Raw genomic sequence first — 12,337 nt, forward strand, 5'->3', positions numbered from 1 at the left:
TAGTAGTCATTTTGCAACTCAGCGGCGAACTGATATTACCAAGGCTACTACTAGGTATCCCCATTGGAGTGCGCTTTACTGTTTACTTTTCGGCGCAGTACTACTAACCGGAGCAAGTATAATTCCGTCGCTGCTAAGAAACTAGTCCCTCAAAATGTAATGCGATCGTTGAAATGCAAGGATAGAATAACGTTAGAAATAACACTATCAATACAGACATTTACATCGATAGTCTGGTGTTATAATTTATTTGCCTCGGGAGTGGGTAAGACTGTTTTTAGTGGCAGGCTAGCACATACCGTTGACTTGCGCTAGCCTAGCACCTGCGAACTCTGCAATTAGAAGGACTGGATGAAACGTGTTGAAAACGGTCTCCACTGATAAATATCACACTTGCTTACTTGGAAATGAGGTCTTATGTCCAAAATCCTGAACCACCCCTTTAAGAGCACAGATCCACTGATCAGACCAGACCGCAAAGCGACCCTCTCCACCCACCCCCCAGCCCGTTCTGCTTCTCCTTGTCAGAGTTTAGTGTTCGGGATCAACAGGCTATAGCGAGGGATAGAACGCACAATTAAATAAAAAAGTTAAATAACAATTTTGGCTACCCGGGCTGAGCTCAATTTACCCCGGGCTGAAGCCCCGGTAAAATCGGCTGGCGACGCCCCTGCATAAAATGTAAAGAAATCAAAACAAACCCAGATGAAAACACATGCATCTGCTCCAACCCATTAACTATGTCCTCATGTTTAAATGTACCGTATTCATTTAGCAGACGCTGTTATCCAAAGTGACTTATGTCTACCATATTACAAGGGCATTGTCCCCAATGCAACTTGGGGTTAAGTGCCTTGCTCAAGGGCATAATGGTGGAAGCCAGGAACTGAACCTATAACTTTTCAGGCTACTGCACGCTAGCCCAGCTCCTTAATCACTACACTACCACCGCCAGTCATATGGAAATCACAACCAGAAATCACAACCAGAAGTTATTTATTTTTACATTGGTGAGTTGAAATACACTGTAGGCTATCTTAAACTAGTTAAGCTTTTGCCAGACCACCTGTGTGGAGGTCACACAATGACCCTTTGTGTGGGGGATCAGATGGCCATTTGTGGATTTCAGGCAGGCAGGTACCTTTTCTTGCATGGTGCATAATAAAAGTGATTATTACTATTCATTAGGCCTGTCACCACGATTCATTTTGAAAAACATAACACTTTAGAAAATAATTAGCGCATTTTGTTTTGTTGTGTCTTGGAATAAAGAGTTGTGATTGTTATATGTATATGGACCGCTTATGGACTGTAATTGTAATGTGCATTCTTATTAACTGTAATGTTGTATGTATGCTCATGTACTTCCAATGGACTGTCGGGGTTCTGCTTGTTATACGTGGGGTGGGGGATGAGCGTTTTGGACCATGGAGCTGATGAAATGATCACAGTTATGAAATGGAATTCAATACTTTAACAGTTTTGAAGTTTCTCAGTCAATTTCATCATACATGAAAACTATGGCGCTCATGAACAGTAGCTTAAATTAAGTTGTTTTACTCTTTGGTTTTAGCAATAAACCTATAATGGCAGTATCCCAGATTTATTGGTCATCAGCCTTGCAGAATAGACCTCTGAAGTTCGCCTACAAAAAAGCTGCCGTCTTTGACATCCGGTATCTGGCGATTTTTCCTATGAGAAAATAACATGGGGATTTTGGATAATCGCACCTGTTAAAGTCTCGTGGGGATGAAAAAGTCTGAAATGCAGACGTTTTCCTGAACACACTTTTGTCCTCTGCCTTCGAGTGGATACTGTGATCTCCGGTAAGTGAAGGCGGCACACTTAGATTTTTGCTACTCCAGAGCTAACTTGCAATGCAATTTGCCATAGGTAGTTAGCTTCAATTAACAACCGGATCTCCTTATATGGGCAAAGATGGCCGTTTTGGATCTTTTTTGTAGGCGAACTTCAGAGGTCTATTACCTGTCAACCTTTGTCAATGACAAATATGTTTTGGGCATGGATCTCCGTTGCATTGACACACCCCTAAATGCACAAAGTCTTTCCCAAGCAGTAGGCTGGTCTACACGGAGTTCAGAGGAAACGAAACTGAAAGTAGAGAGTGGCTTCAGAGATTCGAAGTGTTTGTCGTGCTCAGGAAGAATGGCAGAGGCGATTTCAATTAACCAGGAGGACCTTTTTATCTGTCCGATTTGTCTGGATCTACTGAAGGATCCAGTGTCTCTTAACTGTGGACACAATTACTGCACGGGCTGCATTAAGGGCTGCTGGGATCAGGAAGATCAGAAGGGAGTTTACAGCTGTCCACAATGTAGACAGACTTTCACTCCGAGACCTGTTTTAAACAAAAATAACTTTATTGCTGAGCTTGTGGAACAGTTCAGGAAGACCAGAATTCAAGGTACTGCTAGGCCTACTCCTCAGTGTTTTGCTGGACCTGGAGATGTGGCGTGTGACAGCTGCACCGGGAGAAAACTAAAAGCGGTCAAGTCCTGCCTGGTGTGTTTGTTGTCGTACTGTGAGACTCATCTCCAGCGCCATGATGAACTCTTCTCAGGGAAAAGACACAACGTGGTTGATGTCACAGGTCAGCTACAGGACAAGATCTGCGCTCAGCACCAAAGGCTCCTGGAGGTATTTTGTCGCACGGATCAGAGTTGCGTCTGTGTGCTATGTCTGGTAGATGAACACAAAGGCCATGACACGGTCTCAGCTGCAGCTGAGAGATCGGAGAAACAGGTAAGCACCGGGAGTGTGCGACTGCTCACACACCATGGAGAGTATATCCCTTACAAAAAAATACCATATAATAATAAATAATTTCTGCAAAACTGCAGTTTTCACAATATTTTTTTAAACAATAATTGATTCTTCTAACAACATAAACAAATAGGATTTAAGGATGGCTCCTTTTTTTGGAAGGTCATGAAGTGAAACAGCATAATCTTCAGGTTAATGATTGCCAGGTTGAATGAAAACCATATGGGCTACAGCAGACAAAAAGCTATCCTCACTTTGAAATGCATACAGTGTTTCCTACAGAATTAAATTATATTTGTGGTGGTAGGTTTGCAGAATTAACTTGAATGCAACAGTTTTTAACAAATTAGCGCAGCGTGGTTATGATGTTAACCAAATTTAAGCACAATTTAGTACAACCTGGAAAATCATTGTGTGGTGGTCAATTTTGATATTGTGGTGGGCCGCCACAAATAAGTCAATGTATGGGAAACACTGCCTACCTTGTTGACATGCAATACCAAATTCATATTCAAGTTCATGCCAGCACTGACAGGGGGCCACCGGTGAACACTTGTATATTATCATCAAGTAGGCTTAATTACGTAGTCAAAATTATAACTTTCACTATATGGTTTAGTCTTATATGCTACTGTGGTAAAAATAAAGTATTAAAGGCAAAAAGTAACGCACAGGCAAGCCGACTGCACTGCAGAGTACAAAGCTTTACTCACAACGCCAGAGACAGATTACAAACACACAAGCATCCTAGGCAAGCATGAGAGCAACAAGTATTTATAGGACTAAACAGGGTATTCTTGATAGATTACGCCGAATAAACATAAAAGAACTGTCATCATAAAGAAAGCTAATTAAAAGAAAAGCTGGTATTACTCCAGACTCTCTAATGCAGTTGGCCTCAGAGGTCACAGCTAAGAGAAAACCAAATTAGCTGAGATCATCCTTGTAACGCCTACATTTCTTTAAAGTGTAGCCAGTTGGACAACAACAACCCTAGTAGACATTTAACAGCTAAAATGTTGTTTAATCACTGAAAATTTCCCCACACTACCTTGCTTTTCTATAAATTAGTTGAATATAATAACCTGTGTAGGTTTTCACCAGAAGTCATCATTTATTGCATTATTACAATTTTTTTTCTATTATAATAGGCTCCATCGTATCTAGTGGTAGTTGTTTTTAACACATCTCTATGTCCAGAAAGGGACAACACAGTTTGTGTTGTTTCTAACACATTCATTTTAAGCGTGTAGTTATACACATTGCATCAAATTATATTATTCAATGTTTCTTTCAGAAGCAGAGCTACACAGAATAATGTGCTGAACTCCCAGTTATTACTGATCCCTTCTGCTCCTTTGTGCCAAGTAAAGATGAACACAGTCGGGGTCATGACTGAATATGTGGTATCTCTCATCAGTACCAATAAAGACACTATTTGCTCAGTGGTTTACACAGATTCTGCAAACAAACAGGCTTCTTAATGACTAAATTTATGAATTAAAATGTCATGTGAGGATTAAATTACTATTGAATATACAGTGTAACTATGTAGTAATGTGTAGTCTGGTATTGTCACTGTGTCATTTAGAAGGAGATGGAGGAGACCAAGAGGAAACTCCAGCAGAGACTCCAGGAGAGAAAGAAGGAGCTGCTGGAGCTGAGGAAGGCTGTGGAGACTCTCAAGGTGAGTACTGAGAAAACTATAGACCCTTTCAACTGCATAAACAAACAGGTGCGCTCCTTCGACATTCCCTGTGCCACAGTTATCAACTTTGAGCTAATGGTAATTTGGGGACAAACACAAATTTAGTACTGACCAGAGTAGAGGACGGTAGCTGGCTGCCATGTCAGAGCTCATCTAACGGTAGCCAGTTGGTACGTAGCTGTGCAGTGTGTAAACCTCCCTCCCAACACCTTAAGAATCGTGCTAGCAGGAGATGCTAGAGCCTGTGGGTTTTAGCTCACTTGCTAGCGTGCTCGACTCCCATTCTGAGGTGCTGCAAGTTGCTGTTCAAGTCAGTACGAGTGCAGGGTTGAGCTGTGCGGTCAACACAATGCAGGTTACACTCAGTCAGGGCTCTCACCCAGTCAGCCAAAGAGGAGTCTGCAAAATTGAGTCACTTTCCAGTTCCTCTGTGCCACACTGTGGGTAACAGGCTGTGTGGAGGAGCTGAGTGAGGGCTGCTTTAGATGGACCCTCCTCTTTGTGTGTCTCCAAACAGAGCTCTGCACAGACAGCAGTGGAGGACAGTGAGAGGATCTTTACTGAGATGATCCGCTCCATTGAGAGAAGGCGCTCTGAGGTGACAGAGCTGATCAGAGCTCAGGAGAAGGCTGAGGTGAGTTGGTCTGAAGGACTCCTGAAGCAACTGGAGCAAGAGATTGCTGAGCTGAAGAGGAGAGATGCTGAACTGGAGCAGCTTTCACACACAGACGATCACATCCATTTCCTCAAGGTAACTGTAGTATAGATACTGTAGATTGTTTGTTAGCAGACAATTTCCAACATCATAGAGTCCTCGTTGGAACATCCTAATTAAATTGACATATACAACATAATTAAAGTGTCTGTTTTCAGTTGAATGTTCTTGCACTCAGTGGCAAAGCTCTGCAATGTTGCATTCAGTGCCAAAGCTCTGCAATATACAACCTCAGATATGCATTTGATCTGACGTCTTCAACATTTCTCAGACCAAGGACCCCTTGCTTGATATAAACCTTGTAGCACTAGATATTGCATCAAGTTGCTTATTAGATCCAACCAATAATATGATGCAGGACAACTTATTTAACATGAGTAGACAGTAATGGCGTATACGATGCTAATCCAATAAAATAACAATTTTGGACAGAGATCATATATCTATAGATATATATATATATATATAATTGTGTTTCTATCCATTCATTTCTCTCTCTCTCTCTCTCTCTCATTTGTAGAATTTTCAGTCAGTCGTCCCTCAACCTCAGTCTAAAGACTTATCCAGCACCTCTGTCAGCCAAAGCTGGTCTTTTGAGGCTGTGAAGAAATCTGTCTCCACGCTGAAGGGGCAGCTGGAGGATTTCTTTAAGCAGGAAGTCATGAAGATCTCTGCAGCAGGTTGGTTATATAGATATTCATTAGAAAGGGAGAAAAGGTCACATAAAATAATGAAGTTTATGCAAAGTGCAGTCTTTTCTACTTTTCTGTTATAGGCTGTTATAAGTTGCTAAAGGTACAGTATATGAGTTGTTCGGTTCAGCACTCTGAGAACCTATAAAAAGAATTGATTGAAGCCTGCGCCTACACCTGTGCATAGTGATATTCATGCCGTCATGTTGGTCAATGTGATGATTCATTAATCAGGCAAAGTGACAAATGCTTACTCGTGTCATGTGTGCACAGATATTTTGGTCATTCAATGTGTAATATACCAACTTAATTGGCCCATTTGCTCTGCAGTTAGTTGGGTTAAGGAATTGATTCAAATGGTTACATTTCATTAGAATCATTCAGAAGACACTCTTATCCAGAGAGACTCACAGTGAACTAACTACAGGAACTACTGAAGCAACTTGGGGTTAGGTGCCCTGCTCAGAGGCACAATGGTGGCAGCCCCTGGGATGAAACTCACAACCTTTAGGTGTTCCATTTGGAAGCTCCTGAACCACTAGACCAGCAGCCCCCACATCTGAAGGTGTTCTGAACCTGCTCTTCCCATCCTGATGAAGATCAGTGCTGCTTGAATGAGTGCATCTCCATCTTCACTTTGGTTCAAGTTTGGTTAGTTATAATGCATTTCTTCTTTCTCAGTGTCTGATGTCCAGACTGTTTTTACTGAGCCAGTAACCAGAGAGGAGTTCTTAAAGTGTAAGTTGGTCTGGTCTAGATAGACTGAGACAAACATGTACACACACAGTCAGTCCACACACACACACACAGACAGACAGACACACACACACACACACACTTTTAATCTTTGAAAACAGGCAGTGAAACACACTCATGTGTACACTTGCACACAATCATTCATACATACATGTACAGAATCACACACACACACACACACACACACACACACACACACACACACACACACACAAAAACAGACAGACAGACAGACACACACACACAGAGACAGACAGACATTCACACACACACAGACAGTGGCACCGGCAGGCGTAATCCTGTACGCACTGTGCGTACAAGTTTTTCACGGCTTTATTTGTGAAATCATTCAATATTAGCCTACAGCATTAAAACAATATTTATTGATTCACGTGTAATCTGAATATTGGCATTATTCCGAATTAAACCGGAATATGGTGTGCATGGAAACCATAGACTATAAAATATGAAAACATAGCATTGTCATGACATGATAAGCATTGACCTGTGGCAGTTTTCGGGCGTGGCTTTGGATGGGTCAATTCTGGCGCATAAAAACACAACGTTCCATTCATTCATAGGATAATAGCCTTTATCACCCGGATAGAAGAAATACTCATGCATGTTTAAAATGTTGCATTGTTTGCTTACCTCTGTTATTTTAACTCTGTAAAACAGTAAAACACTGTTTGGAACAGGGATTCAGTTAATGCGTAGAGCAGACGTTCTCAACCTTTTTGGGGCTAAGGCACGTCATGACAAGTCGCGTTGGTGCGGGTGTTAAAAGTCCTTGACTGTGCGTAGGCCTATCATCTAAAAGTTTGGGACAACCAAAACAGCAGTGCAATGTATAGTGTTAACATAACTGTGTTTTTCTCTATCGCAAATCGCGACATAAACTCATTTGTTTATTTTTTCTTTTCTTTCCCTTTTTCACGGGTTGGCAGTGAAGTTATAATGCGCATAAGGTATGTTCCCCTAATTTGAGTCAGAGCTCTGTAAAGGTATTTCTGTCCTTCCCAAACTGCATTAAAATAGTGTGCTTAGCAACCAGAATTTAAAAAAATTCCCGGGAGAGAAATCTCCCTCATCCCAGAACTTTTAAAAAGCCTGAAACACCCCTATAAACCCACGTAGGCTAACCTACAGCCAGTGTTGCAAAAGTTAGACGCTTTATGCGGTAGGCTATGGGATGACATGGGTAGGTTGACGTGTTTAAGAGGGGCTTTCTGTTCCAGTTTATGTAAAGGGTTTTCTTAGGCTCAATAAGGAGAGGCCCACGTTAGGCAAGCCTACATTTACCAAAAGCGCAAATTTTGTAAATAAGGTCGGGTATCTTTTTTTTTGGGAGGGGGGGGGGGGCACGTATGCGTGTGTGTGCGTACTATGGAATACAACTCTAGCGACGCCCTTGCACACACACACAGACACACACACATGGCCATGTACACTTTTGAAGTTTTGAATATACACACTAGAAACCACAATCATGTAAACAACACACACACACACACACACCTAATCAAAATACAAATTTAACTTTGTCCTCTCTTCTCCCTCATCAGACTCCTGTCACTTCACACTGGATCCAAATACAGCACACAGACACCTCCATCTGTCTGAGGGGAACAAGAGGGTGGAGTGGAGAAATGAGCTCCAGTCATATCCTGATCATCCAGAGAGATTTGATGAGTGGAATCAGGTGCTGTGTAGAGAGGGTGTGTCTGGACGTTGCTACTGGGAGTTTGAGTGGAGTGGGCAGTGGTGTTATATAGCAGTCTCATATAAAAGCATCAGCAGGAACGGAGTGGATGTTGAGTGTGGGTTTGGATATAATGATCAGTCCTGGAGGCTGGAACTTTACAGCTCCTCTTTCAACTCCTCTAGCTCCAGATCCTATTTCAGGCACAATAATAAACACACTAATCTCCCCCTAGTGGCCAGCTCCAGAATAGGAGTGTATTTGGATCACAGGGCAGGAACTCTGGCCTTCTACAGCATCTCTGACACAATGACCCTCCTGCACAGAGTCCAGACCACATTCACTCAACCACTCTACCCTGGTTTTTTGGTAGATATTGAATCACCAGTGACGCTGTTGTGACCCACACTGTATATAGCAGGACAGAAATGTTACAGTAAGACCCCAGATAAACAGATGCTATTATCACATCCACACCCACACACACATGAACACATCCCATCTCATCAGCACACATATAAGCCACCACTCACATGTTAAGATCTGCCAGCTGCCTCTCAGCTGTCTAAGATTCTGTGTTGTTGGGGAAAACAAAACCACTTCCTCAAGACCAAAAGCACTCCCTCATTTCTGGACCCCAGCAGATATTACAGCGTCTGCACCTCTGGACCTCTGCTGGAACACACATCAGCACACCACACATACACTATTGGGTGGGAAATGTGTTGATGATCCCAGTGTTTCACCCCCTCTGATCCTCTCCCACAATCCATCTCATCTCCCTCCTGCTCCCCCTAACCCTCCTTCCCCTCCCCCAGGTGTTCAGGCCTTTAGACCCTCTGTGATTGGACACGTGTCTGATGGAAGGTCGAAAGTGATGTTCATTAAGTTGAGTTACACACTAAATATTTATGTGGTTGTACTTAAGAGATTATAAAAATATATATCTGATGTATGATCATTTATACTTGTTGCAACATGACTGACTCAAACTCTGTTCAAATTAAATGTATCAGATGTTAAGGTCGAAGTTGCATTTACGGTTTTTTGTTTTTAAATAAAAAACACATGATCAGTACTGTTGACAGGCAATATTTCATCTTTGTGAGTCATGTAATCAATTAAATAATCCATGTTTCTTTATCAATCCTTCTATAGTTGTTTGTTATGAATAAATAACAAAGGGTCAGGGGGCCAGACATCAGTATATGATGTGGGAGAGTGTGTGTGTGTGTGTCAGTCTGAAACTAGGATCAAAAGGTCAGATCAGTTCTGGAGTCTGGCCCTCTCTGGCTCTGGCTCCTTATTCAGGCACAGTAATGAAGAGACACAACTCCCTCTAGTGGCCAGATCCAGAATAGGAGTGTATGTGGATCACAGGGCAGGAACTCTGGACTTCTACAGCATCTCTGACACAATGACCCTCCTGCACAGATTCCAGACCACATTCACACACACACTCTACCCTGGGTAATGAATAGCTCCTAGATCAGCAGTGAAGTTATTGTGACCTGGGTTCCACCTTTGGAACAGATCATCAGCTAAATGTGGGAGACCTACAGAAGTGATATGAATATTTCTGCATGCACCCGTAAACATCAGATCAAATAAAACATCAAACAAGTGGAGCTATACCCCAGCTCTCTCCCTCTATGTCCTCACACACACACACACACACACACACGCTGTACCTCTGTTCTCTCATATTAATGGTTGTGTAAATGAGCTGTGAGTTCAGGGGCCTCATTTATAAAGCGTTCTTACGCACAGATTTGATCTTAGACCGTGCGTACGCTCAAATCCATGCCAACGCTCAGATTTATAAAAACCGTCTTTGACGTGGAAAAGTGCTTATCTCCACGTCAGGTTCAAACTTGACGTACGACCATTTCCTTGTGGTAATGCCGGGGTACTGCAAGTAATCTGAGGTCCAAGTGCGATGCATTTTCAAAATTCCAAGACCAACGATCTCATGTCTTTCTTTGCCATATGCATGATCAATATCAGAAGATTTTTAAAGACGTTTTTGGACGCAGCTTAATGTTTCATGGTTTGGCATAAAACTGCTAATGAGAACTATAGCCCACTTAAGAAAGTGAGACGTATACTTATTTCACAATATCTAAAAAAAGCCCACCAAGACCTACGATAGAATAGCCTAATTGAAACATTCTTACAGGTGATCTAGTATATTTAGTGTTCTCACCAATCTAATATTGACCATCAAATGTCCAATTACCCTCGTTTAGGAGAGGAAGGCATTCAAAAAGCCATTCAGGCAACAGTTTGATAATGTTGGAGGTTATTGTGCAGTATTGGGAATATAGGATAGTATTTGATCATACAGTTTTGAACGATAAAAGTGAATAAACGTTTTTGAGAGGTGGATAAACTCTAATAAGAGGTGGGTAGGCCTAAACTCTATTTCTGAAATTTCAGAGGTGGATAAACTGTGTTTACTCGCGTTTAGCCTCCACTACATCCTAATTTGCGCTCATAGGCCTATTCCCAGCTTATATATATAATAATATATATATATAATATATATAATATATAGCCTACACAACCAAGGGACGGAAGTTATCCTCTGAAAGCAGGGCATCTTCATATTTAGTGTTGCGTCAGAGTTGCGTAAAGAGGTGCAGAGCGCGCACCTGTTTGCCTTTTTTGACTGGCAGTGCCCAAGATCAGATGACAATACGTGAGTTGAATAATGTAGGATGAAATATAAAGGTAAGCCTAAAGCAAACAATAAAGGACAATATTTAAGCCATTGGACATTATTGAAAGAAAATGATAACACAGATATGCAGAATGAATGAAAAATGACCGGCAAACTAGGCTACTTTTTCAGCAAAAACATAGCCTACCCTAAAAGAAACGTTAAGCCTACATGACATATCACGCTTATAATTTAGTCCTCTGTTTTGTAGGCTAAATCAGCATATTAACCTGGGTCATATTGGAAACGTACAGTAGCCTACTGTACCATAACGTACAGGATTATATAGGCCTAGAGGTCTTTCCTTCATAAGCTAGGCCTACCCATTTTTTTTCTACAAAGTAGGCCTAGCTTACTTACAAACATACGAAATGTTGATTATTCACATTACTGCAAGCAAAAGGAATGAAAGCGAGCAGAGGACAATGGACATGGATGCATACGATCTCTTTCCAGAAAGCTTTGCTGGAAAAAACATAATTAGGTAAGCTATTCGAACTGACGCATATAGGCTAGTTAACATCAGATGGCATAGGCTAGGCCTATACAATGTTTTCAATATATAATTTTACATAAGCTACAGCTTTTAGGCCATTGATTTCATTAAAACATATGCTAATGATATTGATGAGGGGGTGTTTACAAGGCGGAGACCTAAAACCATCCGGCTGCGCACAAGTTGACGTTCATTTGTGATTTATAATGGGCACATCTGGAAGGGTGGCGTACGCACGTTTTTTTGTGCGTACGTTCGTTTTCTCTGAATCACACGTACGATAATTTCAAAAATGATCTAAGATCAGATGAAGGATGGTTTCTACGCAACCCTTTTATAAATGAGGCCCCAGTACTTGATCACCACACAGTTTGTTGGTCTCCAGCCATTATTATCCTCTGTCCTCCTGACCTTTGACCTTTGTTGAGTTTGTTAGCTAGCTAGCTAAGGGGTGTTGTTAGGCACGACGTGCTAGTGGAACCCCCCCTTAGCTGTTCTGAAATCAGTGTAACCTACGCCATGGCAACTCTTGCTTGACTGCTTGGCTCCCTCATTGCAGCTACACTCTCTAAAGGTGTTCCCTAGCAACACGGCACAATCAACAGATTAGTTCAGTGGCTTATCCAGCTGTGTAGTGCTGTTTATTACAGTAACACAGTTTGAGAGGAGGAGTCTATTAGGTTGATTGACAGCCGTGTCACACACCCTACTGCTGTTTTGTTTTTATTTAAACTGACCTCACTATTACTATTAGAGACTAAT

The 12,337-nt window shown here is 41.7% G+C and overlaps 1 protein-coding gene across 3 annotated transcripts; it reads left to right on the forward strand.

Annotated features, from left to right (window-relative positions):
- The first annotated feature begins 2,132 nt into the window (after positions 1–2,132).
- LOC143106282 (E3 ubiquitin-protein ligase TRIM47-like) lies at positions 2,133–9,440 on the forward strand. Of its 3 annotated transcripts, XM_076270525.1 has the most exons (7): positions 2,133–2,508; positions 2,623–2,763; positions 4,376–4,471; positions 5,010–5,243; positions 5,728–5,887; positions 6,581–6,637; positions 8,221–9,440. In XM_076270525.1, exons 1-7 carry the CDS (start codon positions 2,167–2,169, stop codon positions 8,757–8,759), a joined length of 1,569 nt encoding a protein of 522 aa, XP_076126640.1. In that variant the 5' UTR covers positions 2,133–2,166; the 3' UTR covers positions 8,760–9,440. The 3 variants fall into 3 exon arrangements, with proteins under 3 accessions (XP_076126640.1, XP_076126638.1, XP_076126641.1); XM_076270523.1 differs by having other exon boundaries at positions 2,133–2,763; XM_076270526.1 differs by lacking the exons at positions 6,581–6,637; positions 8,221–9,440 and adding an exon at positions 6,274–6,562 and having other exon boundaries at positions 2,133–2,763.
- Positions 9,441–12,337: the final 2,897 nt, after the last annotated feature.

This window comes from Alosa pseudoharengus, unplaced genomic scaffold (genome assembly GCF_046254945.1).
Source record: "Alosa pseudoharengus isolate Yale_2024_CS ecotype anadromous, Long Island Sound unplaced genomic scaffold, YU_APseudo_1.1 YU_APseudo_1.1_scf_6, whole genome shotgun sequence".
NCBI classification, from domain to species: domain Eukaryota; kingdom Metazoa; phylum Chordata; class Actinopteri; order Clupeiformes; family Clupeidae; genus Alosa; species Alosa pseudoharengus.

Excerpts from the sequence above, each read along its gene's own strand:
- LOC143106282 (XM_076270523.1), top strand. The coding sequence starts at position 2,167 with ATGGCAGAGGCGATTTCAATTAACCAGGAGGACCTTTTTATCTGTCCG. Across the intron at positions 5,244-5,727 it reads ATCACATCCATTTCCTCAAG|AATTTTCAGTCAGTCGTCCC; the intron begins GTAACTGTAGTA and ends TCTCATTTGTAG. Across the intron at positions 6,638-8,220 it reads CAGAGAGGAGTTCTTAAAGT|ACTCCTGTCACTTCACACTG; the intron begins GTAAGTTGGTCT and ends CTCCCTCATCAG.